The 26,484-nt window shown below is 36.2% G+C and overlaps 1 protein-coding gene and 2 long non-coding RNA genes across 8 annotated transcripts; 1 reads left to right on the top strand and 2 right to left on the bottom strand.

Annotated features, from left to right (window-relative positions):
* The first annotated feature begins 260 nt into the window (after positions 1-260).
* LOC126591861 (protein MIZU-KUSSEI 1-like) lies at positions 261-1,367 on the top strand. The gene has a single exon (XM_050257567.1). It carries the CDS (start codon positions 404-406, stop codon positions 1,160-1,162), a length of 759 nt encoding a protein of 252 aa, XP_050113524.1. The 5' UTR covers positions 261-403; the 3' UTR covers positions 1,163-1,367.
* A 1,006-nt stretch (positions 1,368-2,373) lies between these two features.
* On the bottom strand, positions 2,374-17,293 carry LOC126591863 (uncharacterized). Of its 6 annotated transcripts, none has more exons than XR_007612534.1 (6): positions 16,549-17,126; positions 16,135-16,204; positions 4,485-4,638; positions 3,576-3,657; positions 3,060-3,202; positions 2,374-2,859 (listed from the first exon to the last, which is right to left on the bottom strand). It is a non-coding gene; the product is annotated as an uncharacterized LOC126591863 (long non-coding RNA). The 6 variants fall into 6 exon arrangements; XR_007612531.1 differs by lacking the exon at positions 2,374-2,859 and adding an exon at positions 17,139-17,293 and having other exon boundaries at positions 2,902-3,202; positions 16,549-16,666; XR_007612533.1 differs by lacking the exon at positions 2,374-2,859 and having other exon boundaries at positions 2,902-3,202; positions 4,485-4,663; positions 16,135-16,273; positions 16,549-17,130.
* Positions 17,294-17,492: 199 nt separating this feature from the next.
* Positions 17,493-20,648, bottom strand: LOC126591864 (uncharacterized). The gene is made up of 4 exons (XR_007612535.1): positions 20,549-20,648; positions 18,815-20,423; positions 18,598-18,734; positions 17,493-17,957 (listed from the first exon to the last, which is right to left on the bottom strand). It is a non-coding gene; the product is annotated as an uncharacterized LOC126591864 (long non-coding RNA).
* Positions 20,649-26,484: the final 5,836 nt, after the last annotated feature.

Raw genomic sequence — 26,484 nt, 5'->3', positions numbered from 1 at the left:
TCAAATAGGCCTACAACAGAATTATATAAAAGAAGAAGTGATAAGAATTGATCGAAGGAAGTAAAATAAAAGTAGCGTTACTCATAGATTAAATGAAACTTGATATACACGTTTATAAGGTCCTCCTCGAGAGTACTACAAGGTAAAATACTAAATAGTAAAGGCTAAATAGAGATGTGGTCAACGTCCGGAATTTAAGCTTAGCAAACACAACCAAAACCGCAAATCCCATAACAACCATAACGACTAGACTCAGCCTCTCTCTCTCTCTCTCTGCACTCCTCACCCCAGCCCTCTCTCTCTCCTCCCCGTCTAATCTAGCTAGTACGCTTTGTTTCTCTCTCTCTTCTGTGTCTCTCTCTCATGGCATTCTCCCATTCCTGGTCCGTCAGCAAAGCCATTAATGGGGGAGCCGAAATCTCCAATATCACAAGACCATCAGACGACGGCAGCAGCCACAACAATATCCTCGTCATCTACAGTCCCGCCACCACCGCCACTTCCCCGCCAGCAATCCTCCCTTCTCGAACCATGCCATAAAAAGAAAAGCAAAACCAAAGTCTTCCGCGTCTTTCGCTCTGTATTCCGATCCTTCCCCATCATCACCCCCACCTGCAAGATGCCCTCACTCCCGATGGGCAGGCTCGACTCTAGCCGGGCCATCTCCTCTGGCACTCGGGTCAGTGGCACGCTGTTTGGGTACCGAAAGGGACGTGTGTCTCTTTCGGTACAAGAAACCCCTAGGTGTCTTCCGAGCCTAGTGGTGGAGCTGGCCATGCAGACAAATGTGCTGCAGAAGGAGATGGGGTCAGGGATGGTCAGAATCGCGTTGGAATGCGAAAAGAGAGCGGACAAGGAGAAGACGAGGCTTATTGACGAGCCGGTGTGGACCATATACTGCAATGGGAAGAAGACAGGGTATGGAATGAAGAGGGAGGCCACAGAGGAGGACTTGAACGTTATGGAACTTCTCAAGGCAGTGACTATGGGCGCAGGTGTGTTGCCCGGGAAGTCTGAGGTAGAGGGTCCGGATGGCGAAATGGCGTATATGCGGGCCCTCTTCGAACGTGTTGTTGGCTCAAAAGACTCGGAAACTTTGTACATGTTGAGTCCTGAGGGGAATAATGGGCCCGAGCTCAGTATTTTCTTTGTAAGGATATGACGATATGATTCACCTGCATGCATGTACACTATACTAGTACCCTAGGGAAGAGGAGGGTAGACTTCTTGGGACATTTCTTCTGTGAATTAGGGTAGAAACACGAATTATTACCTGACATAAGGCGGTCGATTCGATTGACGAAGTGAATATGAAGGCTGTCTTAATACAATTCTTTTGTTCATTAAGAAAGCTGCACAATTCTTAATTTGTTCGTCAATCGTTAACAATTTGCATTCTCTGCATTTCGTCTTCTGTCGGATTGAAGCACAAAATATGATGGGAGTCGTTGTGGAATTCTAAAAACCTGAAAAAGAGAATTCAGAAATCACGAATTAAACTTGCAGGCATATAAATCAATAGTAGTATAGATATACATGTAAGAATCCTATGTGGACTCAACTAGTTGTGATAAGGAGAAGTAATATGTTGGTGATGCAAATCATTAGAGGTTGAATACGTGTAAAACCAACATCCTATAATTGAGGAAATATATTCAACTTGCTTCTAAAGCCACTCCATACACGGTTGGGATTTGGTGCAGCGGGTGAACAACCAACCCTCCACGGTAGATGGAAGTTGGCTACATCGCATCGTGTAAATGAATTCCCTGCTCATAGAGAAAGTGTTCTACTTTCGGGGTCTATCACCATTAGAAAATAAAGGTCTCTGAATGAGTAGAAGAGTTCTTTTACAACCACCATGTCTTCAACAGGTAACTCTTCTACTCATATAGATTAACATGTGATTTAGGGTTCATGTTAAGTTATATTTTTGCTCCAACAATACAAGAACGAGATCGTATCCACAAAATTTATCTAAATATCCAATATTTCGGCTTCAAGTTCTAAATTCTGTGGTCCATTTGATATGAGAAAATTGGTTCAGTGACAGTGGCTAAACTCCACTCTGTGTTTTCATGTTTTCTGATTAAAAAGGTATTTGAGATCCTGGTGTATCTCCTTCCTCTCCCTCTTCCCATAACTGAACAGAGCAACATGGTCTTTCGCCGTCTTTGTTTTCTTTGGTCGAGAACTCGTATAATTGGTGGCCGGAAAATTGCAAGAATAGCAATTGTACTTATTTTGTGCATGTATATCTAGCCGGAGATACAAATACAAATTAATAGGAATTTATTTCAAGTCAATATGAACCTTCTCTTCAGATACAACGAGAAAATATGCCCGTGCGTTGTTGCGGGAACCTGTTGTTTCAAGTGTAATTGGATGAATAAATTCAACACAATTATGAATAAACAGTTTTTTTATATACATTCAAGTGAGTTGGCATATAAACACATTGTACAGAGAAGAAACTGAACGTCTTGGATTAGAAAGAGATGGTTTCCAAAAAAGTTCTGTTTCTTTAAGAAACATATAGTTCACACATAAAATTTCAGGTTACCAAATCCAAAAAAAAAAAAAAAAAAATACAAAAATGTGACTATATGGTTTTCTTACTACACAAAAACATCCCTTAGTTAAAGCATGCCATACATCATCACATTGCTATTGTATGAAGTATATTCGTCAATGGCAAGTAAATACTCTCCTTAGCATGACCTCTCAATCCCCTCTCTTTATCTCCCTAGAATCGTACAACTCATAAATACGGTGCCCCTTTAAAATCCAAGCATACATTAAGCTGAGTAGCCAAGTTTGGAGAAGTTAAATAATCACTATCTGAGGATTGAGAATAACCTACATTCACATTTCACAAAGTTCTATGGAAAAGGGGACAAATTAACATAATTAAAATAAGTATTAAGATGCAAATATTCTTAAGATAAGTTAAGCAGAAAAATGAACACACTTTACCAATTGTCAGACACTGCTAATTGCCAATATAGAAAGATAATGAATTCCATGAACGAAAAAAATGATTTGCAACTTCAACTTACCATGCCAAAGAAGCTCCATAAGAGTAGTAGCTTCCTCCTTACTTCATGCATCTGTTGATCATGGAAATTATAAAAATCCATCCAATCAAGAGACAATGTAAAAGTTGTAAGGTGAATATGCAACGAAGAATCTTAAGATATACCTGACAAATTTGAGATTCCATTATAATTTCACACAAAAAAATATCAAATTTTGATTCAAACAAAACAATCTCATTTGTTACAGATCGGACCAACCAAAAAAAAGATTCTATTAACATGATTTTCAACTCAACTATAAAAAGGAGCTTCATAACAGCACAATCAATATCATTTCAACCCAACCAAAAAGAAACTAATTGTATGTCATCAGTTTGTAAAGAGAAAATGTATCATATTTCATGACTAATGAAAAGCTTACAAATGAGTAAGAACATACGTAAGTTCAAATGCAAGAATGCAAATGAAGACAATTCACTCCATTGTGTTCAACAAGGGAATAAAAAGTTACGAAAATAGTATGACAGTGATTCATACCTTTAACTTGATCTGATGGCAGGGCATTGAATGTTGACTGAACAAAATTTTGCAAGCAATGAGGTTGCGTAAAAACTTTCACCTGAAAATTTAAACCCACCATTATATGAAGGTAAATAAGGAAAATCCAATCCAATAATCACAGCAATCTGAGAAGTGTATTTTAGTTTAGAGAACATGCATGTATTTTCTAACAGCGAAAACATGAGCAAATATGATTGGGCAGAAACATATAATGGGTAGAAACATGAGTGTAAAAAATCCAAACCTCAAGAATATGATTGTATTACAGCAAAGATGATTAGGTTGTACTCGAGGATCAAATGGGGACTTGAGATTTTGGTAACTGTGTAGAAGAAAAAGAACACCAATGGAACATTCCTACAAACTAACCCTCAAACCCATCCAAATCAGATCAATTAATCAACCAAATTAGCCCAATCAATAACCCTAAATTTACTCAACCAAATTTGCCCAATCAATAATCCTTAAGGATAAGATTATTTTTAACTATACACAAATTCACACGCTAGTCATTTGATACATTTAACTAATTCTGCAAGTTGTATTTCTGTAAATAGGAATGAAAATGTAACTTTTGGTTTTATACTTTCAAAACCTATACACATCTCAAATGTGGGAGTCTCAAAAGTTGTTTCATTTATTTCATTCCAAAGAAATTTTTTGTTCGGATAGATATTCTAACAAAATACCCTCTGATTGACACTCACTTAAACACCTTAGAAGAACTCACGTTTCTCTATCTGAAAAAGAGTTCAGGGATATAAAAAAACTACTTAATACCAAAAGCATAAACCACACTCAATACAATCAATAACTAAACTAACAATTTATCAAAAACACCATCAAATTAAACACCTTTAAACCATAAATACCAAAGGAACAAACCATATAATTAATGAGTGGTGAGTGCAGACTTTCTGGCATTCAGGGCACCAATTATCCTAACAGAGAACACGTTTTGGTCCTCATCCTTTGCCATTTCCTCCTCATCCCCTGAATCCTCATCACCTGCACGTTCCAATGCCGACTCGAGAAGCACCTTAGCAAACACCGAGGAGGAAAAACTAATTAATTTTTTTAAAACAAATATTAGTGCACTACAGAAATACAACATCTACAATAAGCAAACACTATGGGTGTGTTTGTTTGGCTTCACTAACCTTCACTAGACTAGACTAGACTAAAAGTTAGTGTAGTGTTGTGTTTGTTAATCACAAGGACTAACTTTAGTGGGACTAGGTGGGACTCGTCCCGACTATCGACCTCGCTAGAGGGTCTCAGATAGTCCCCCCAAAATGAAGCGAACTGCTAAGACCGCTCTTTGCTTCGTCTACTTTGTCTACTCGAGTCGCGTTCTCTTCCTACTGGACGACCTCGCCGTCAAATCCTCCCACTCTCTCCCCGCATGGATCTTCCCTTGCTATATCTCTGTGCACCGCCAACCCAAACCACCACCTGAATCCCAAAATCTATTTACCACCACTGATGGGTCGGGCTCGATCCGTGGATCAATTAGAAAGGAGAAAGTTTACTTGATATTACGATCGGCTGAGAGCTGGGGTTGACGACCGAAGGCTAGGTTTGAAAGTTGAGGTTCGAAGACAGAGGTTTGAAGGCAAAAACGGATTGCAAAGATCTGCTAGAGAAATTGGATCAATTTGGGTTTTTCCAAGCACTACTCTCTCTTTTGATCTTTGGGATCCAAGCAGTGAACTTGTCATCTGGGATTTTAACAATTTGTCTAGTTTAAAAGATCTGCTGGAAAATTGGATTGTTTGGGTTTATTTTTAATTGGGTTCAATTGGGTTTTCTGGATTTGAATAATTGGTGATATAGATCGGTTCTTTTGTTTTGGTCATTTTTTGTTTTACATTTATTCTTCGAATTTATGTTGTTCTTACATTGAAGATAAAGATTTGGAAATGTTGATTGTGCTGTTCTTCAATGGATATTTTACAAGTTGTTTGGTTGTTGAGAAAACTGACGAAGAATCGTAATTTTATTTGCCATAGATTGTGGGTTATGGATGCATGTTTGATTCCAACTGTGGTTGCAATGTCTGAAAATTAGTTGAGTTTCTTTTGACGTTGAGAGCTCAAAAGCCCCCATTTCTTTCGAACATTGATAACTATTTCATTATCCTTATTTTTAGTCTGACACTGCACCAAACGTTTCACTAAGCTAGTCCAGCTTAGTCTAGTCTAAGCCAGTCCAGCTTAGTCCCTGCAGCTAGTCCAGTCCGAGACAATCCGGTACAACAAACACACCCTATAAGTCTAATATATCCTTGCATTTCTATTTGAATTCAGAGTAGGTGGAAATCGCATCAACAAATCAAAGCCCTAAATTTTTATCATCCTGAACTGGAAAAATCTGTAAAACCTAAAAAATTTAGCCGCATCAATATAATTACAAATTAAACCCCCCATCCTCTTATAGCTGATAATCAAAACCAAATTAGTAAATTACTCAGCTAAAAGCCTTTTTTCAACGAAAACACATAAAGCAAACCTAAGTCTTAGTAATCCAAAATCACGTCAAATGGAGGAAAATGATATATCAGAATCGAATACTCATATACTAATAGAAAAAATTTCCTTAATTTATCTAATTATAGAAATAAAAAAAATTAGATAAAGCAAACCAAGAGCCAGATACAATTTTGATGCAAAGAAAGCAAAGTTAGAATACCAAGAGCCAGATTATGCCATTAAATCAGAGAAAACTGAGATGCAATGGAATATATACAAATCTAATCCAAGAAAGCAAACCAAAACCCTACTGTTTGAGAGAAATTGGGATAGAACTGTTGGAAATGTGCCCTAAAACCAATCATATGATGATACTTTACGGACATTTCACATGTTAAACTAATCTAGTTTAATATCAAGGGCAAAGATTATTGTTTGAGCCGTCTCATATAAATGTTATATGCTTAAACGATAAGTCCAAGGAATATGTGATTGGGAGAATGCGATCTAAAGAAGTTAGATTCATGAGACCATTCTTTCGTAGACACATCCTAAACGTTCCTGATCATAGGATTGCCAATTGGGCATTGACAGTCCGTTAAGATCAGTACGTGCTGTGTATTCTCTCAGGGAGAGTGACTAGTCTCGAGTCATTGGTGTGTGTGACATCAAGACAAGTACGTAGGTGCTCAATAGAGAATGAGTTCACTGAACATGATCAACGAAGAGTTCTCATATTCATGTCACATGAGAACTCACGGTTGGGATAATGCAAAGTAGTCCTTTGACCTGAGGCATCACGTTTGTCTTGTGGTTAAGTCCTTGATCTTTGATTATGTCAAAGTCACCCCATCCGCGGGTGTCCACGGCATCGTTGGGGTTAAGCCACTTAGCTATGGAGGCAAGTGAATGCGCAACAAGGGATCTCTAACCTTCAAACCGTTTGGGGGAGAATACTCTATGATATGATTTAGAATCTCTGGCCAGAGTATGAATGAGATTTAGAAAAGTCGTTCCAAATCACATTCAAGGTAATCATATAAGCACACGAATCACATTGGATAGTAGACATGAATAAACTATCAAACCAAACAATGTGGTCAAGAGTATTGTATTAAAGAAAGACCGTATTGCATTTGTAATCCTAAACTGAATAGGTTATCTACCTCTTCTGATTAGCTTGGGTAACCATGATATGCTGCTAGGTGTCACTCTTGGTTTGTGGAAGCCTTAAACGTGTATAAACACTAAAGGAAGAATTGAAAGTAAGTTTCAATTCACAATCGATTTTAAAGAGTTTTAATCGCCCATTGCCTCGCTAAAAGGAACCTAATGGATCGTACACCGTGTAAGGTGGAGATTGAAGAAACAATGGAGATGAGTAAGAATAATTAAATGGTTTAATTATTTATGGCAAGGATTAATTAATATGTTAATTAATCAAACGAATAAGTTCGTTAAAGACCTCGGGATAATTTTGGACCTTAAGCCCCAATGGGCTTCGAACGTCAAACCCATTGACTTAAGTTGTATGACAATTTAATGAATAAAGATTCACAAAGGTCCAAAAGCCCATATCCCTTATATGGCCGGCCATGTATGTTGAATTAGGGTTTTTGGTTCTTTAGGTCATTTAAAGAAGTGACTATATAAAGAACTTTATAGCCTAAAATTCATTAAGGGTTCTTTTGGAGAAAATTAGAGAGAACATGTCTCTCCTTTTCTCTCTAGGAGGCCGGCCCCCTTGGAGGGATTATCTAGCAATCCTACTCCTCCAAGGTCACTCATTTCTTCATCAATCTTACCTTGGTGTGGAGACTTAGAGGTTCTCAATTTTGGGAACTTGGAGAACCATATTCTTCCATCCAAATCCATGGATCTAAGAAGCAAGGAATGAAGACCCTCTCTTTGGGTGATTAGCCTTTGCTTATGCAAAGAGGAATCTACAAAGATATAAATCTCAACTCACTTTGTTTTGAGTTGACTCTTGGTTCACCAATCTACTAGGCTTTGAATTTCATGGGTAATGTTTTGTTTTTGAATGCATGCAAGCATGATTCCGCCTTTAAATTGTTAAATGCATGCTATAGATGTTATTCAAATGAACATGTTTTCACAAAATCATCCTTCAAGTGGTATCAGAGCCTAGGTCTAGTAGTTGGTGAATCCTTTTGGGTTTTGTGGTTCATAGTTTGTGATTTAAAAGTTGTAATTGTTACAAGCTTTATTCTTGCTTCTTTGAATGTAAATTTTGCTAGAAAATTTGCCATCTCAAATGTTGTAGATGTAGTTCTTATGAGCATGAATATTGGAGCTAAAATTTGGTGCCATGATTTTGGGGAAATTCGGCCAAATCCAAAGGGTGGATTTTTGGGTTCTTGTTTGACTTGTTAAAAGTGTTTTAAAGTGACTTTTGGAACCCCTATGTACCCTAGTTTGGTTATATGTTATTTTCCTAAAGTTTGAATGGTTTTGAGATGTTTTTGGGTGAAAAATGTTCATGAAAATTTTTGAGTTTTTCATGAATGTTCTTCATTGTTCTTGACATTTTTGCCAAGAACAAAAAGTTTTGTGTTTTGATTCAAAGTTTTGATTTATTTCATAAAGTTTATGTTTTATGTTTTTCAAATGTTTAATTGTGTTAGATATTTGTTTAAAAGGTGTAAGAAATGGTGATGGGTGTGTAAGGATTAATTCCCTTTCACACACACCACTTGCATGACATTTATGTCATGCACCACTTGCATGCTTTATGTCTAACTTAGCAATCAACACACACATCACTCATTTCTCCTATCCAAAACCGGCCCTCCCTCAAGTGGGAGTACTTTTGGGGCTTTTATGCAATTACATAAAGTTTTGATACTTTTGTGTATTTGCACTTTGGCCCAAAAGTTTACGTTTTTACGTTTAGGTCCAAAAACGCTAAAGGACAAATTGTTTTGCTCCTTTAATGAAGTTTTTGCATTATTAAAATTTTGGGTTCTAGTTGTAATTACATGAAGTAGTGGACTTTTGTGTTTTTACAAAGTGACCCCAAAAGTTTTGCAATATAGCCCAAAAGTTGAGGTTAATTGCTTTATGGCCCAAATAAGTTGTGGTTATTGCATATTGGCCCAAATTAGGTAGAGAACAAAATTGTTTTGTCTCTTTAAATGAGAATTGGATTTTCATTTCATTTAGCTCCATTTAAATCAATTTTATGGATACAAAAACCAAATGAAAATGTTGCATTCAAATTAATTAGTTAAAGTGTTAATTAGTTAAAGTTTTAATTAATTAAAGGGTGATTATGAACCTAAGCCTACGATAATTGAGCTATGTGATAGGCCGTTTCAAATTTGTTTGAACCATGGGAATGTGTAGATTAGATTTTGGTTGTAATTTGATTTGATCAAATGTTGTAAAAGAGCTTAAGCTCTTCTTTACTTTAAAGTAATTTGATTTATGCAAATGTTGTAATGAGCATAAGCTCACCTTTACTTTGAAGTACTTCTTTCTTGCTTTATTTGATATGCATGAAAATGAAGTAGTTGGGTCCAACGCCCCTAAGACAACACGCCTTAATGTGATTAAACGCGTAACTAAAATCAATCACTATCCCTAGACCGAGATTCAACACAAGGCTCGTGTTGAATCTAAACAAAGGTTCATAGTCATCCTAAGGCCCTAAGGCAACTATATAGTCCATCAAATGAATGCAAAGGTTATGTTAGTAGTATCATATACTCTTGCTTTAAAAACATTTTATAAGCATAGTGGGAGTATTATATACAACTAAAACAATCAAATGGACCAATAGTTGTAATAGGACCAAAATTGTTTTAATAGAGATTAAAATGTATGTTTATATGTGATGAGACCTAAAACCCTCAACCAAACCATTATTAAGTTGATAAGCGTGAGAGTGCTTTGAACAGTCTTTCGTGGCCTTCCACCGTGGTAGGCTCCAATCGTTTATGACTTGTACACCGCCTTCACCCTATCATGGGGGAGTGCAAAGTGCATGCTTATACTCAGGAGGAGTCTATATACATACTTGATGAGGTGAGTGTAGGCAACGAGGATGGCCGACATCGTATCATCGTGAGGCTATTCTTGAACCCCTTCACGAACTAAGCATGGTGGGAATGACTTAACTAAGTGCAATGGTGCCAACATCATATCATTGTGAGGTGACATTCTCTAGAGGCCAAATAAGATGGGTACTTGCAAGTGATGCAAATGAGTAAGCGTACTCTCTCATTATTATTAATGCTAGCCAACATCATATCATTGTGAGGTGGGCTTGGTAGTAGTGAGTCTCCCATACCCTACTAAGAGTTTCATCTAAAACTCTCGAATTCCAATGAGGGATATGGAATTTGCCAAAAATAGTGGGTGGTGCTATTTGATTTAAAGACCCGGATCAAATGGCTTAAAATCAATCAATTTATATTCGTTATGTATTTGTTTACCAATATATTTGCAAACGCTATCCCACACTTGACAAATAAAAGCCGAATGCTTTAGTTTCCGGACTTGGTACAACAATCCCAAAGATTGTCTTAAATGGATTGTAGAAGTACCTAAGTAGTCTCATCCTCACAATCTTCCTATTGATAATGTATCATTGGAAGAACATGTTAGATAAAGTCTATCATAAAGAGGACAACACTTTTAATGTCATAATTCTTCAATTACAATTTGTTGTATGAAGAAATAAGAGTTGCTTTGAACAACCCTTAATCAATGCAAACATTAGTGCTTGTTTCTTTGTTACATGAACAAGGAACTTTAGAAGAAAGCACAAAGGCATGGACACTTAATGTGCCATGATTCTTCACTTACAAATTGTTGTATGAAGAAATGAGAGTTGCCTTGTACAACTCTTGAAAGTTTGTAATTATGTTTAGAACATAATGGTTGGTTGACAAAAATAGTCCATCAACATGGACTTATGATGATTTTGAATCATTGAGTGTTGAAGTGATAAACCACTTAACGAGACGGAAACTAAGCTAGGACTTCACCTTTATGTCCCTATCCTAATGGTTCACTAAGTTTATTGTAAACTATGTAGTGAACAATAACCACATGCTCTCCAAAATGTTTGATGTGTATAACACAATTGAAATAAGTTTCAAGAGAGATAGTGGGAGTTTAGGGACCATGACTATTGTAGTCAAAGGTGAAAGTCAAATGAAGAAGATAAAATTAACTCCAAGGGAACAAACTTTCTTTATGAAATGATGGACATTGGAAGGGGTATTTGCAAGAAATGTCTTGCAAGTGTCAAGAACACACCTTTCGAAGGTGTTGTAAATTGTTCTTGAATAGTTCAAAACAGTTGGTTCTTCTACTTGAATACTTGATTCCGTATTAGCAACTATGTTTTACAATCGTTGTAAAAGTGTGACTAATAAGAAGTAGAAGATATATGAGAGAAGAAAAAGGTGCTTCACATTCGGAACGTGAATAAAATATAGATCTCTGCGAAGGCAGATAGTACTTACTTCCTCATATGAACTACCAAAGAAATTGGAAAAACCAAAGATTGTCTTTACATTCCAATTTTAAGGAATTTAATTCCGTCACTATAGTAGAGATGGATGAATGTTTTGTTTGACAAAACATTGTTCTTTATTAATCAATGATTGGATTATAGTAATCTAATTGATTGTCTCTATAGTAGAGATGATATGGTAGTGTTAACTGTTTAGAATATAATGATGCTTAAAACCCAAAAGGTTGCAAGGTAGTGACTAATCCCAACTAAATTGTGATACATCTAAAACATAAGTTACGAGTTGGTGAAAGATGGATGCTTTGGATCGTTAGATCCGGATCCAATACCTTCATGTTAAAATTGTATAGAGGCGAAATGTTCGAATCTTTATTCTTTTGGAAAGAAGAAAGAATCACAAATTTGTTGAGGTTAATTCACTTAGATGTTAGTGGCACTTGTCCACAAACATAATACTACTCATGTTGTATGACATTCACCGAAGATCACTCTCGGTTGGACTATAGTTTATTTTGAATAAACACAAATCCGAATACTTTGCAAAAGGTTTCAAAGAATTCAAGAAATGTAAGTTGATGAGTAAGACGTCTAAAGTATTTACATCCTTAGATTTGATCCAAGGAATGGTAACACTTTAGAATAGTTTTCTTGAAAGATATCAAGGAAAGAAGCATCATATGATAATGGATTTCTCCATAAGGAGAATAACGAACTTGAATAAGATTTAGTTCATTGGATATTATCAATTACCCATATATAGGATATATACTTCTAAGACAATATGATTGTCAATTAGAAGATCTTCCAAATTTTTCATGACTCCATAAGATGTAGTTGGAAAGAAAGACAAATCTTAATCATGTTAAGATTTGGTGTTGTGAGCTAATAAGCAATATTTGTTTGATAACAATCTTGTGGGATATCCTTAAATTAACTTTTGGATATCGCTTCTATAAACCAATTTACAAATGTTGTTTTGATTGGGTAGTTCATTGTAATCCTACAATGTGATTTGCCTAAAAGCAAATGAACGAGATATAGAACTCAAAGAATGGGTTCTTTGAGAGACAAGAAAGTAATCAACAAATATAACAACCTAGTTCCTATACCAAAAGCTCCAAGGTAGTCGAGAAGGATTTATAAACCGTCTCAGTTGAATGGTTTGAACTTTATGACTATATCATAGAGTTGCACCTCTTAAATTCGAAAGAAATAAGAATGAAAATCCTTATGACTACATTGAGTGTATATATATGATATATACTCAAGGAAATGGTAAAGTACCATTTGACCCGAAATAATGAAACCTTCATAAGCTAATTGGTAGCTTAAGGTAACTACAATCAAAAGGATGGTTGACTTTGAAGAAACCAATTTTGACGTAGTCTTGGTTTCAATTAATTCGAAGATAGCTAGCTACAACTAAATGGTGATTCAATGTTTGGACATAATATGGGTTTCCAAAACCATTATTAAGATGGTCTTAATAATATATGTCTAAAACTATGAATCACAAGACATATAAGTTGTAGAGATCCAACCATCATGAATCTAAGCAAGCTAGTGGGAGCTATAAGCATCTTATGAGAAAATGATCAAATCGTTTGATTTCTCATAAAGATGTAAATGAATCTTTTGTTTACTAGGTTTACAAAAGATTAGTGGGAGTTAATCATGTTCCTAAAATTTAAATATATATATGATATATTAATTTTGGAAATGAAAAGAATACTTCTTCATTAAAGTTATGACTTTAAAACATTATATGAAGATAGAATGTATATGGGAGATATAGTCTATATACATGGGATGGAAATCTATATTGATAGATTTTAGGATATAATTGGATTATATCAAGCCCTAAATATAGACAAAAGATGATAGGAAATTTCTCATATGATGATGAACTTCAAATCAAAAGGACAACTCTAGTGAGACTAAGAAGTTGCTCTTTTCAAAGAGAACGTACTCTTTGACTCCCAAAGAAATAATGCGTAAATAGAATCCTTTATGCGTATGCATAAAGGGGATTTATGTATTTCATATTGTATGAAAAACATTGATATGAGATGTACCTAGAACGGTACAAGACGATATCAGTACAAGCCCAGGATCAGAACCATGGCAACTGTCAAGTGAGTCCTTAAGTATTTAAGAAATACTAAAGGATAGATTCCTCAAAGAATGAGGAAGAATTAGAGTAACGTAAAGGAAGCGTAAATGTATTAGATTATGAATCTAATCCATCATTGGATGTTTCTTCATTATGAATGAAGAGATAATCAGATATCTCTTTATTATGACTAAAGAGATATTTGGATGGAAACATTAAAAGTAATGACTTTAGTGTGTTCCATTATGAATGCAAAATATATTGCCATATAGAAGCTTACAACAATGTTGTTTGGATGGGAAAGTTCATTTATGAACTCTCTATTCGGTTCCAACCAGAAAGTGTATCTAGTGTACTGACACTATGACACTAATGAGGCGATAGCTCAAGCCAGGGAATCAAGGTCTCATCAAGATCCGAACTCATATGAGAGACTGAACAACATGATTGAGAATCATGTATAATGGTGACGTCGTTATTCTCAATGTTGCTTCTATGGATAACATATAGATATCCATTGTCTAGGCCTACTATTCAGTCATTTATGAAATGACTACATAAGAGGTATCATCACTGATGACCAAGCTGATTGGCTCTAGTGCAAGTGGGAGATTGTTGGAAATGTGCCTTAAAACCAATCATATGATGATACTTTACGGACATTTCACATGTTAAACTAATCTAGTTTAATATCAAGGGCAAAGATTATTGTTTGAGCCGTCTCATATAAATGTTATATGCTTAAACGATAAGTCCAAGGAATATGTGATTGGGAGAATGCGATCTAAAGAAGTTAGATTCATGAGACCATTCTTTCGTAGACACATCATAAACGTTCCTGATCATAGGATTGCCAATTGGGCATTGACAGTCTGTTAAGATCAGTACGTGTTGTGTATTCTCTCAGGGAGAGTGACTAGTCTCGAGTCATTGGTGTGTGTGACATCAAGACAAGTACGTAGGTGCTCAATAGAGAATGAATTCACTGAACACAATCAACGAAGAGTTCTCATATTCATGTCACATGAGAACTCACGGTTGGGATAATGCAAAGTAGTCCTTTGACCTGAGGCATCACGTTTGTCTGGTGGTTAAGTCCTTGATCTTTGATTATGTCAAAGTCACCCCATCCGCGGGTGTCCACGGCATCGTTGGGGTTAAGCCACTTAGCTATGGAGGCAAGTGAATGCGCAACAAGGGATCTCTAACCTTCAAACCGTTTGGGGGAGAATACTCTATGATATGATTTAGAATCTCTGGCCAGAGTATGAATAAGATTTAGAAAAGTCGTTCCAAATCACATTCAAGGTAATCATATAAGCACACAAATCACATTGGATAGTAGACATGAATAAACTATCAAACCAAACAATGTGGTCAAGAGTATTGTATTAGAGAAAGACCGTATTGCATTTGTAATCCTAAACTGAATAGGTTCTCTACCTCTTCTGATTAGCTTGGGTAACCATGATATGCTGCTAGGTGTCACTCTTGGTTTGTGGAAGCCCTAAACATGTATAAACACTAAAGGGAGAATTGAAAGTAAGTTTCAATTCACAATCGATTTTAAAGAGTTTTAATCGCCCACTGCCTCGCTAAAAGGAACCTAATGGATCATACACCGTGTAAGGTGGAGATTGAAGAAACAATGGAGATGAGTAAGAATAATTAAATGGTTTAATTATTTATGGCAAAGATTAATTAATATGTTAATTAATCAAACGAATAAGTTCGTTAAAGACCTCGGGATAATTTTGGACCTTAAGGCCCAATGGGCTTCGAACGTCAAGCCTATTGACTTAAGTTGTATGACAATTTAATGAATAAAGATTCACAAAGGTCCAAAAGCCCATATCCCTTATATGGCCGGCCATGTATGTTGAATTAGGGTTTTTGGTTCTTTAGGTCATTTAAAGAAGTGATTATATAAAGAACTTTATAGCCTAAAATTCATTAAGGGTTCTTTTGGAGAAAATTGGAGAGAACATGTCTCTCCTTTTCTCTCTAGGAGGCCGGCCCCCTTGGAGGGATTATCTAGCAATCCTACTCCTCCAAGGTCACTCATTTCTTCATCAATCTTACCTTGGTGTGGAGACTTAGAGGTTCTCAATTTTGGGAACTTGGAGAACCATATTCTTCCATCCAAATCCATGGATCTAAGAAGCAAAGAATGAAGGCCCTCTCTTTGGGTGATTAGCCTTTGCTTATGCAAAGAGGAATCTACAAAGGTATAAATCTCAACTCACTTTGTTTTGAGTTGACTCTTGGTTCACCAATCTACTAGGCTTTGAATTTCATGGGTAATGTTTTGTTTTTGAATGCATGCAAGCATGATTCCCCCTTTTAATTGTTAAATGCATGCTATAGATGTTATTCAAATGAACATGTTTTCACAAAATCATCCTTCAAGAACATCGTAGAGATAAAGCAAGAGGAGAGATATACCTGGCTCTGGTTGGAATTACTGGCGATGAATGTTTGGAGAGAAGCTTTAACTTTCACTCGCTTTTGATTCCTGTAGCCATGGCAGACACATCACTTGTGACAGTTCCCAAAGGGAATTCCGAATTAAAAATTCAACAACCTAAACCATAATTAACTCACAATTTAGTTTCATCAATATGATAGACGTACCAAACTGTCAACAAACTAACAAAAGTAAACAAAAACGTTCCTAGAAATAGCCCAATGGTAGGATTATGTAGTCCGGCTGTGCTAAACTAAATAAGAAAAAATTCAAGCGATCAAAGCTAATCTAGAGCTTTCTCCAGTCCCAAACACAGCAAGAATCAGAACGTGCGTCGCCAATTTCAAGAAATTCACAGAAAGAGAGAAAGAAAGGGATAGAGTAGTACAAACCTCAGACTCAGATCGATTGGCCTCGATCTTCTAGATTCCCTCATTATCGTAGCAAAAATCGACAAAAGCATATATACAATGACATTTTATCAGCTACTGGTTGGACCACGTTTATTACCTGCCATAAATGGATAAACAATTTGGTATAAGAATCTCATTCCACAAAACTTCTTCAGTGTTGGCCTAAACAACTGCAAGCAAAAAAAATCCCCAAGATACATACTTTCATCCAAGTCATCCACCGCCATTAACAAAACCACACCCTATATCTTCCTTTAGCTAAAGATTAAAAGAGTGAACTTATCACCCAAATAAAATAGGTAGATTAACAAATATGAGTTAAAAAGTGGAGGAAAGCAACAAAACCAATCAAACAACGAATTGTCAATAGAATAAAACAACAAATATAGATATCTGAATCAAAGTTTTTTTATTGTCAAATGAAGACTTAAATTTCACTCACCATTGTTTCTAATCGCAGCTTCACCCAACATACATTTTGATCATGCAGAATCGAGATGGAGACGTTATCTTCTAACAACAGAAATGGAAGTTCAAAATATTATTAAATAATCAAATGTAGAAATTACCAATCAAATACAGATAAACCATCACCAGCAACCAAAACAATTTTTTTTTAATGAAATTATACACCTATCATCCAAGCAGCAACCAGTTTTTTTGAACTGCGCATCTGTAAAACACATGAGCACGGATATATTATAGAGAGCAACAATCACTAAATTTCTAACATCACCAGCATTCACAACATTAAGCATGTAGGGAAACTATTTCATTTCATTTTAATTTTAGGTGACACAACTGATGCAAGAAAAGGTCAAGCAAGTAGCATGGCATCAAGAATAAAGGAAGATATTTAGGATGGAACAATTAAAAGTTTCTGTAAACCATTAAATTTATGCTTCTAGACATAGTGGGAAAAAACATGAACTCAGAATGAAACATAATTTTTTTTTCCTAATAAGCATAAGAAACAGAACATTTTCATTTAACAATAAGCTTGAAAATGTCTTTCTATTCAAGTATGTTGGCCCAAAATTAAAAGTGATATATGATTTTGAACAATTTACTTTGTAGCAATCATTAACATTACAAATTTTTAGAAGTAATGTAGACAGATTTGTTTGGTTGCATCAGACTCCTCAGTTTCCAATTGACATGCCAATTTATGGTCCACTACCCTTTCTTTTTCAGACAATAAATCTTAAACATTTATATAACCAAATGCATCCAATAATAGAAAACTACGTAAATTTCCTAGGAAAGTGCACATTCACATAGAAAAGGGTTGCGTGAGAAAATGTATCTAAAAAAAGTATATTAGGGTACCTCATTTGCATTATATTTCAAGGGTGTAGTAGGATAGGCTTCAGGCAGTAATCTTTCTTCTGCTATTTCCTTCACGGTTTGTAACTCATTGGTGAGTTTCGTTGCAAGGCATTCAAAAGAATATAAATATATTATAGTTCATTTTTATGACACAACAACAAAGTTATAAATAAATTATCAAGGAATACCATATATAAATGACAAAACCAATTATTATAGTTATTGCAATGATTTCAGCTTTGTTTATTTTTCTTTTATAATGGTCTTGTATATGTGTTAATTTCTTATAAACTATTATTTGGTTGAGTCTATAATTTTCAGTAGAACATTCCAACCATCAAAACCAAACCTTCGATCATTCAAACTACGTATTAAATCTTCATGGCCAATAACTTCACTTCCAAAATCCAATTCACCACATGAGGGAAGGATTTATGAGTAGAACGACGGGTACCGTCATTGATCCTTGAAACAAAAAGCCAAGAAGAATAATACGACTGGGACTAAATTTGTGCAAGCATAGTTTCATTTGGACAAAATGTGTTCCCAATTTAATAGGCCATTACTTAGGAGAACAAATTAGTTTTCGTATCGAAACCAACATAAATCTAAGCAACATACACATTTTAATAGTAAATAAATCAAAAAGCAGATTAATAACCACATCACAAATTCCCCCAGATTAAACAGTGATGTTACCTCACCAGCAAGAGCAGAAGGGTGGTGTGCGGTTGAGCTGTGGCCTTGTACCAAGAAGGATGATGACACTTAAGAAGGATGACGACACTTAGGATGACATTTGATTGCCATTTAACCAGAAATTACCTGTCAGATTTCTGAAACTCACCGGAAAAACACAAATGTTAGGATTACCTTTGATTAACCTTAAAATGAACTCAAATCCAACATGCAATACCTGAATTTATCTCTTGGGAGTGAGAGGAGTCGTTTCCAGGTAATGGCAAGGGCCAATTCACCTGCGGATTTGGAATTTAAGATCTGATACCTTCCCTCCAATTCGAAAAAGCTCTGGAAGGTCGTGAAATTCCCCTTGAATATCAGTTGTAAGTACATGCAAATAAATAATGATAAGTAATAATAACGCTTTTTTCCCCATACAAAATGAAATAACAGTGAAATATGTACTGTAATGCAAAAATAATAATAGACTAAAGAAACCAAAATCTTCGCTTTCTCCCATTAGAATTTCCTTTGCTTTCTTGCATAACATTCTCAACTACAATGAAGCAATGAAGAAACGATCATGTACAGATAGACGGTTCTGATACTAAAAGACAGGAGATAAGTTTAAAAAAAAATAGAAAACATAATATAACTTAAAATGTGCTTAAACAAACCATTCTCGCATATAGCCAAGTTCTATACGGAGGTAAAAGTCCTGGATTATACTTTAGTCCATTTCACATAGTTTACTTTGTATGTGCATAAGATAATTCATTTTGAAAAATACAACTGCCTTATCTTAAAGTGGCAATACAACTGCCTTATCTATAGTCAATCGCTAAAATATTTATAGAATCCAATACATTTTTAAAATAAATGAGAAGCATGCTGTAAGACAATTTGGTTCTTCACGTTATCAGCTCAAAGGTCCCCTTGCCAAAATACATTCTTCGACTGAAATAGATTTATGAGACTATAAGTATCCCCTGTTTTTAAGCCATATCTAACTAATTTCATGTCATTCCGGAAATGGCCTATCTACCATTTCCCGCAAGATACAGATTAGATTTTGTAGTAAATTCAAGATGCAACTGTACCAATTGTGACAATTACAGAGTTTCCCGTGCACAAAATCATATTGCCAAACAATCTTTACCCCTCTTTCCATTAAAAACTCTGAACACCGGGCATCTCGCTCCAAATCATGACAAAATGATTCTTATCTAAAACTGATTATGGCAAAAAGAAATTTCCCAACTCAAGAAACTTTTGTATCACACTTATGGTGCTCATGAGTTGTCCCAAAAATTGGTAAACAAATCAAAGGCACAAAAAAAAAAAAAAATAGACAAAGTAACGCATTTAAATTAAAATCACAATAAACAGAACCTGAATTACATCACTACAAACACAAATAAAGAAAATGAAATATTCCTCATTTGGTGGCCAAGAAAACCAAAAAAAATAAGGAACTTTTTTCCCTTGAGAAAATGCTATAGTAAAGCATAGTCGTATTCCAGAGTTCAACAACATGATACCCAAGCATATAAGATTTAAGATATTCAGATCCATATTAAAGATGAATTGACCCATTAAATGAATACCAATTTTCGCACATTTGTATACTGACCAATAAAACCATAATTCATACACTATCCATACAACCGAGGCAATGACTGTGACTGCTAAGGCATTTGAGAAATTCCATTCAACCAGAACCCCATCGCTTCTTCTGTTTCAGGTTCTTCAAATTCCTCTCTTTTGGAGACACTTTCCCCATCTATAAATCTTCAATCTCTCAATTCAATCAGAAAAACCTAAGCAAGCATAAGCTATCAAATCTGAAACTTAAGATTTCAATCTTTAGCTTCCGAACCAAGAAATTACAGTTGAACAAAAAATTTAAAAAAACACAATAAACCAGAATAAAATTGCTAACTAAATATCGAATGCTAACGAAGTATACCTTTTTACGATTTGAAATCGTCTCCAGCCCTTTTCCTAGTGCAATCCCTAAAAACCAAAACCACAAACAGAAAACTCGTCAGAAACCTTAGACTATCCAAATTTGAAGAGACCCATAGCCCCCAACTAGTCCATCCACAAAAAAATCATAAACCAAGCAAAACATTAAAGAAATCTCATACCTTCCATAAAAAAATAAAAACGAAAACCAGAGAAGCCACATTCGTGAGGATATGAAGAGAATTCATTTGCAGTGTGGTGGCACTAAAGGCGAAGGAATTGATTTGCAGTATGAAGGGGATCTGGAAATGAGCGTTGAGGGGTTGGGCCGACTGATTTGCAGAGGTTCTGTGTGAAGGGGAAGGATTTGCAAATCCCTAAAATCCCTTTCTCTCTCTCGCTGTCTCCGTCTCTCTCCCCTTCTCTCTCCATCTCTATCTCAGAGGCGGCATGGCCTCCTGTCTGCCCTACAATCCCCTCACCATCGATCCCAAGCAGTCCCGACATTTAAGATGACAAAAGTACCCTCTAAACTTTTAATCCGGACCGTCCGATCTTAACCCTAGATGGGCATTCCAATCATTTTAACATCCAAAGGGCCGGCCTCATCAACAATTGAGGTAAGCCCAGCAAACACAGCCCAAAACGAAACTAACCCAGCCGCCTTCACCTTTGTGGCAATCTTGTAAATAAACTGAAATGTGGTTCAAAACACTGTTCATGTGTACAGTGCAATTGAAAAGCCTTCTTTAGACTGCAATTGAAAAGCCTTCTTTAGACTAAAGTAATTCCAAGTTGTTTGATTTACTGCTTGTATTTTTTTAGTATATTGGATGGAGGAGATAGATTTCTTTATTTTTATTTTTTATTTTTTTGTCAATGGTTCGTTAAAAGAAGTCCAAATGTATGACATACTCCGTTTGGAGGTGCTTTTGAAATGACTAAAAAACTTTTAGAGAAAATGTTTTTTTGGTTCCAAAGAGCTTTCCAGGATTCACTTGAATTTAACTAAAGATTAGTTTCAAAAACATTTTTACCCAAAACGATTTCAGCTATTTTAAAAGCACTTCCAAATGAGCACACATTTTACAAGCCTAGAAAAGGCTGACATACAGAAAGAAGAGGGCATTTACGCAAACAAAGCATAAGAAATGATTGTTCACTGCAGCAATTACAAAGTAGTAGATATGAAAAAACACAAACAGGTTTTCGTGTTTTCTACTAAGACCAAGTTTTGCAGTCCATTTGTGTGGACAAATATAGACCGTTGGATTTTATCTCAATGGCTATAAACAAATCAATTAGCAAGCGCTTGCACTAAAATTGGGTCATAAATGACCGGTGATTAAAACTCATTGGACCCAACAATAGTTTTTTTTTTCCAACTAACACTCTCTCCCTCCCCAACAATAGTTATATCTTCATTAAACTTGTCATCTCCTCCACCAAAAACTCACCGAAGAATGATTTTAAAGAAATTTCAATCGACTTCCTCAACATTCGAAACTCAGTCAAAGTTGTCTAGTGTTTGTCGTCTTCGACGTGGCATTTGAAACTCAACTAACTTCCACACGGAGCATTCAAAACTTAGTCAAACTTTGTTCGAAATTGGTTCCTAATTTGTCCAGTCAGTTCGATTTAAAGGACATGGTACTTGCTTCCTCCAAGTCGAGGTTAGAGTCCTTGCTTCCACAATACTCGACATCATACTTCCTTCCCCCAAAGTCAATTTGAAATTCGGTGAGTTTGAAAATTTGGTACCCTAGAAGTAAATTTTGTTATTTGTGTTAAATTGATAAATTAGTTTAGTGTTCATGGTTTATTATGCATGTTCATTGATGAATTTTAATGGTTAATTATGCATGTTCGTTGATGAAATTTGTGACAATTTGTGGAATTTTGGAAAAATTTGGGTTCAATGTTGATTTATGAATTATTGTTGATAGGTTGTGTATAGGGCTTATATTGCTCAATTTGTTGAATTGGGGTTGATTTGTGTTGATGAAAGCTTCTTTAATTTTATGAATTAACTTAAGATTGCTAAATTTATGATGCTATGTTCACGGTTGATGTATTGTTATGAAAACTAGTTGACATGTTGTGTTAAGGTATATATCGTTGAATTTGGTTATGTTGAATGTTTGTATTGTTAGGTGTACATGAGATGGAAAATTAGGGGGTTCAACTAGTGACAAGAGAAGAAGAATGCTGCAAGGGAAGGGTTAGCAACTTATCCTAAGCTTGTCATGCGTTAGGGGTGATGCGTCAAAAGTTTAATGACACCAAGATTGCTGCCTTTAGGGCAACCTGCTTCGGTCACTTAGATCACATTGATAAACTAGCCTTCAGTGGTCAATTGCTCCATGAATTGTCGCTTTGTAGAGTGGCAAAAGACCTAAAGGGCCTTACCTATTTAATCGGCTATGAAGTGACCCCGTTCACAAAGAAAGACTTTTGCCTCATTACTAGCTTTGGTGTGACGAACCCATATGACATAGAGATTGAGCCTTTCGAGATTAGGCTATTGAGGGAGTATTTCCCTCAAAAGTTTGGGTTTAATGGAGAGAGCAACCATGGTAGGAGAGAGAAGGGTAAAGGTACAATGAATATGGCCCCCAAGAAAGTGAACAAGAAGATTTTAGTGACTTATGCAAAATTTCAAAGGGCTTTTAAAGAACGCGAAAACGAGGATGATTTGTTAAACATGGGATTGTTATGCTTTGCCAAGGCTGTCTCGATATGGGCAAACATTATTGTGGTTGTGAATCTAGACTACTTCCACCTCGTTGAGGACATGGATGAGTTCAACGATTATTCATGGAGTGCAATATCGTTTGAACAACTTCAAGACATCCTCTATTTTACTGCTTTTAGGTAAGGGAGAGGAAAAGTGGATGGTGATGTGGATGGAGATGATGAGGAAGAATAAAAAGAGAAGGCAAAATAGAAGATATAGAGAGTCGGATTGGGCTGCAAAGACTTGACGTACGCTTTTAAGGTATTATTTGTTGCTTTTGTAGCTAATATTGGTTACATATTATTGTGATTGTGTACATGCAGGTTTGGGCATATTAAACACTTCCCCAACTGGAGAAGTCCTTATGTTATTGTAAGATGGCTGATCTGGCAGCCGTCCCAACTTCTCTGTTGGAAAACAATGAAGATGCTGCTCACTTTCAAGCAGCTAAAGATGTAAAGGTATGACTGTCCACGAATGTGTATGAATGTAATAAATGTTTGTGAATGTTTAAATAAGAATATGTGTGAGAAATTAAATCTTGATGACTATTACATTAATTGCCAGCATGTGAGGATAAGTTTTCCCAACTAAAGTGGAAAGGAACAAAGCCTACTGGACATGGGTAGATGATGAGGATCTTGTTATGCTTGCCAACCTAAACCCTGACACGAATTATGTATGTGGGACCATGATTTTCTAGGTCCTTAGTAAGGAGGATTAGAATATAAGTACCTTAGAAGCCCGGTTATGGATTCAGCAGCTCCGAGCAAAGTTGGATTAGCAGGGCAATGGTGCCACCACTATCATGTTCTAGAACAGTGGGCAAAGTCAGAGCTACTTCACTGAGATTAACCATTCTTTTTCGCAAAACACAACCTGATGTAACAAGGAATTAACATGTTTCCTATATTCTTGAAGTTCCTACAATGTAGGAATTGGCGTCTGACACAAGTAATCACATTCTTAAAGATGCAATATATACGCCTAGATATCTTTAGGACTATCCCGGCTTAATACAGAATTATATCTTAAAAATGTCTCTCTCCCGACTGGTATAAATACACCTTTCTAAAGTTCATCTTTGGTAATGCAATCATTACTCTCTAACTTTCTTGCTTACTGCTTGAGTCTTATACTTGCTTATTAACTTTGACCATCGGAGAGCCTTTAGCCGATATGGGACCATGATTTTCTAAGGCTGGAGTAAGGCTAATCGGAATACAACTATCTCAGAAGTCCTCACTTGGGGTCGATGTCAGGCATGTCAGAAGGTGACCATGCGAAAACGTTAAGATTTTTCCTAAGGAAAGCCATGAGTTCTTTCTTTTTCGTCAGGCTCAGATGTGTGCCACAATTCTAGTCGCCTTCTCTAGCTACTGGGGATCAAGAGTGATGTACTCGATGTCTTCCTATGGTTTCCATCTTATCCCGTATGCCGATGTGTCGACCTGGACACCATCTTCTTGATATGTATGTTGTAATTGGTATTTGGTAGCTGTGTCGTCCTTCTGCACCTCATTGTCTTCTACTGAGGTAAATGACTTATCCTTTGACTCATTTAAGAGTTGCATAGTGCATCATCGAAATGCAGCCTAGTTTGGCTTGATCTTTCCGACTCTTCCTCCTGGGATGCGGAATCAGATTTTGTTATATTTAATCGAGGTCATAGCTTTAACCTTCACTAGCCAGGGTCAGCCAAAATTTGGCTCGCTGGCAATCATGAAGATCTGCAAAGAGATAATCAGAAGACTGTTGAGGTCGAGCGTAATGGTGCCGATGACAATTAAGGTATGGACGTTGAATCCAATAAGAACCTCTACCCGGCGTTTAATCGTGTTTTTCAAGCCCACCTTCTGAATCACTGAAAGTTAAAGGAGGTTGACTATGATGTTGTTGTCCCCCATCAATTTGTTAACCATGGCATAGGCAAGTTAGACAGATATCATCAGGGCGTCATCATGTGGGAAATCTATTACATCGGCGTCCTGCTTAGTGAAGCCGAAGATTAGTTCTGGCACGACGTTTACTGTCTGAACCTGGGAGATCGATCTCGCATGCAGAATTTTCCTCTTCTTGGAATTGTCGATAGTCCCTAAGTATTCAGATTCAATGAAAATATCATTGTTCATATCGTCTTGGCAGATGATTCTACATCTACTTTAGCATTCCTTATGGCCTGTATCACTGGCTTATCTAGGTTTTTGTTGCATTTTCCATCTTTCATGAGCTTCTTAAGGTAGTCTTTCCACGTAAAGCAATTTTTGGTCATGTGACCGTCGTGTGACTAAGAGCTCAATAGGGCGCAGTAATGGCATGTTGGGCTCAAGCCCGTGCTACTAAAGGAGAGAAGGAAAGTTGAAGCCCGGTTGGGCCTTGGGTCATTTAAAGATGGAGGTTGGGCATGTGGGCCTTGTAGCCTGGTAAGGGGAAGAATGCATATGCCTCCTGCTTGCTTGGGCCAAGAGAGAGAGAGACAAAAGAGAGTGGCCCATGTAGGCGTTATGGCTTGGGGTCGTTGGGGCAGTGAGATGAGTTGTGGCATGTTATGCTGCTCCATGCATTTTATTTCTTTTCTCCTCCAAACTGCCTTCTAAATATTTTTTTCCAATGTCATTTATGCAAAAATTCTTTGAGTATGTCTCCTTCCAGTCGCAAAAGTGATGAATATCCTCCGCCTTTGTAAACAATGCCTGCTTGAAATAATGAAATTTTTCTATCACTTCAATAAGGTGATGGAGAGCGACAAGGACTAAGTTACTCTTTAAGGTTTCATTTATATTTATGCATGAAAGTTTTGAGTAATTCTTATGAATACATTGGTGATCCTTATGTATTTTGTTATATTGTTAGTCCCCTGTTAGTGATTATAACTCCTAAAAACACTAACTTTTGGAGGCGAATTCTTGAACCAGAAGTTTGGTTGTCTACCAGTGTAAGTGACTAAACATTATATATTACGAATGATTGAATTGAAAAAAGGGATTGTGTTCTTGTCAATGTCTAATTTAATATTTCATTATGGTTGCACATCCATTGCAGTTGTATCTCTCGAGGAAGCATCAAACGAACTTTGCAGTGTACGGCCAATCTTGAAAACCAATACCAATGACTATTTTCTGGTAAAATGGCAAACTTCTTTAATGTCATAATATTCAAAATTGTTGCAGCTGTGATGTTGAATATGTTATCGTGTCAAT

Source organism: Malus sylvestris, chromosome 12, assembly GCF_916048215.2.
Source record: "Malus sylvestris chromosome 12, drMalSylv7.2, whole genome shotgun sequence".
Classification (NCBI taxonomy): domain Eukaryota; kingdom Viridiplantae; phylum Streptophyta; class Magnoliopsida; order Rosales; family Rosaceae; genus Malus; species Malus sylvestris.
Note: the sequence above shows the minus strand (reverse complement) of the source record. Positions and strands in the feature narration are given on the sequence as shown.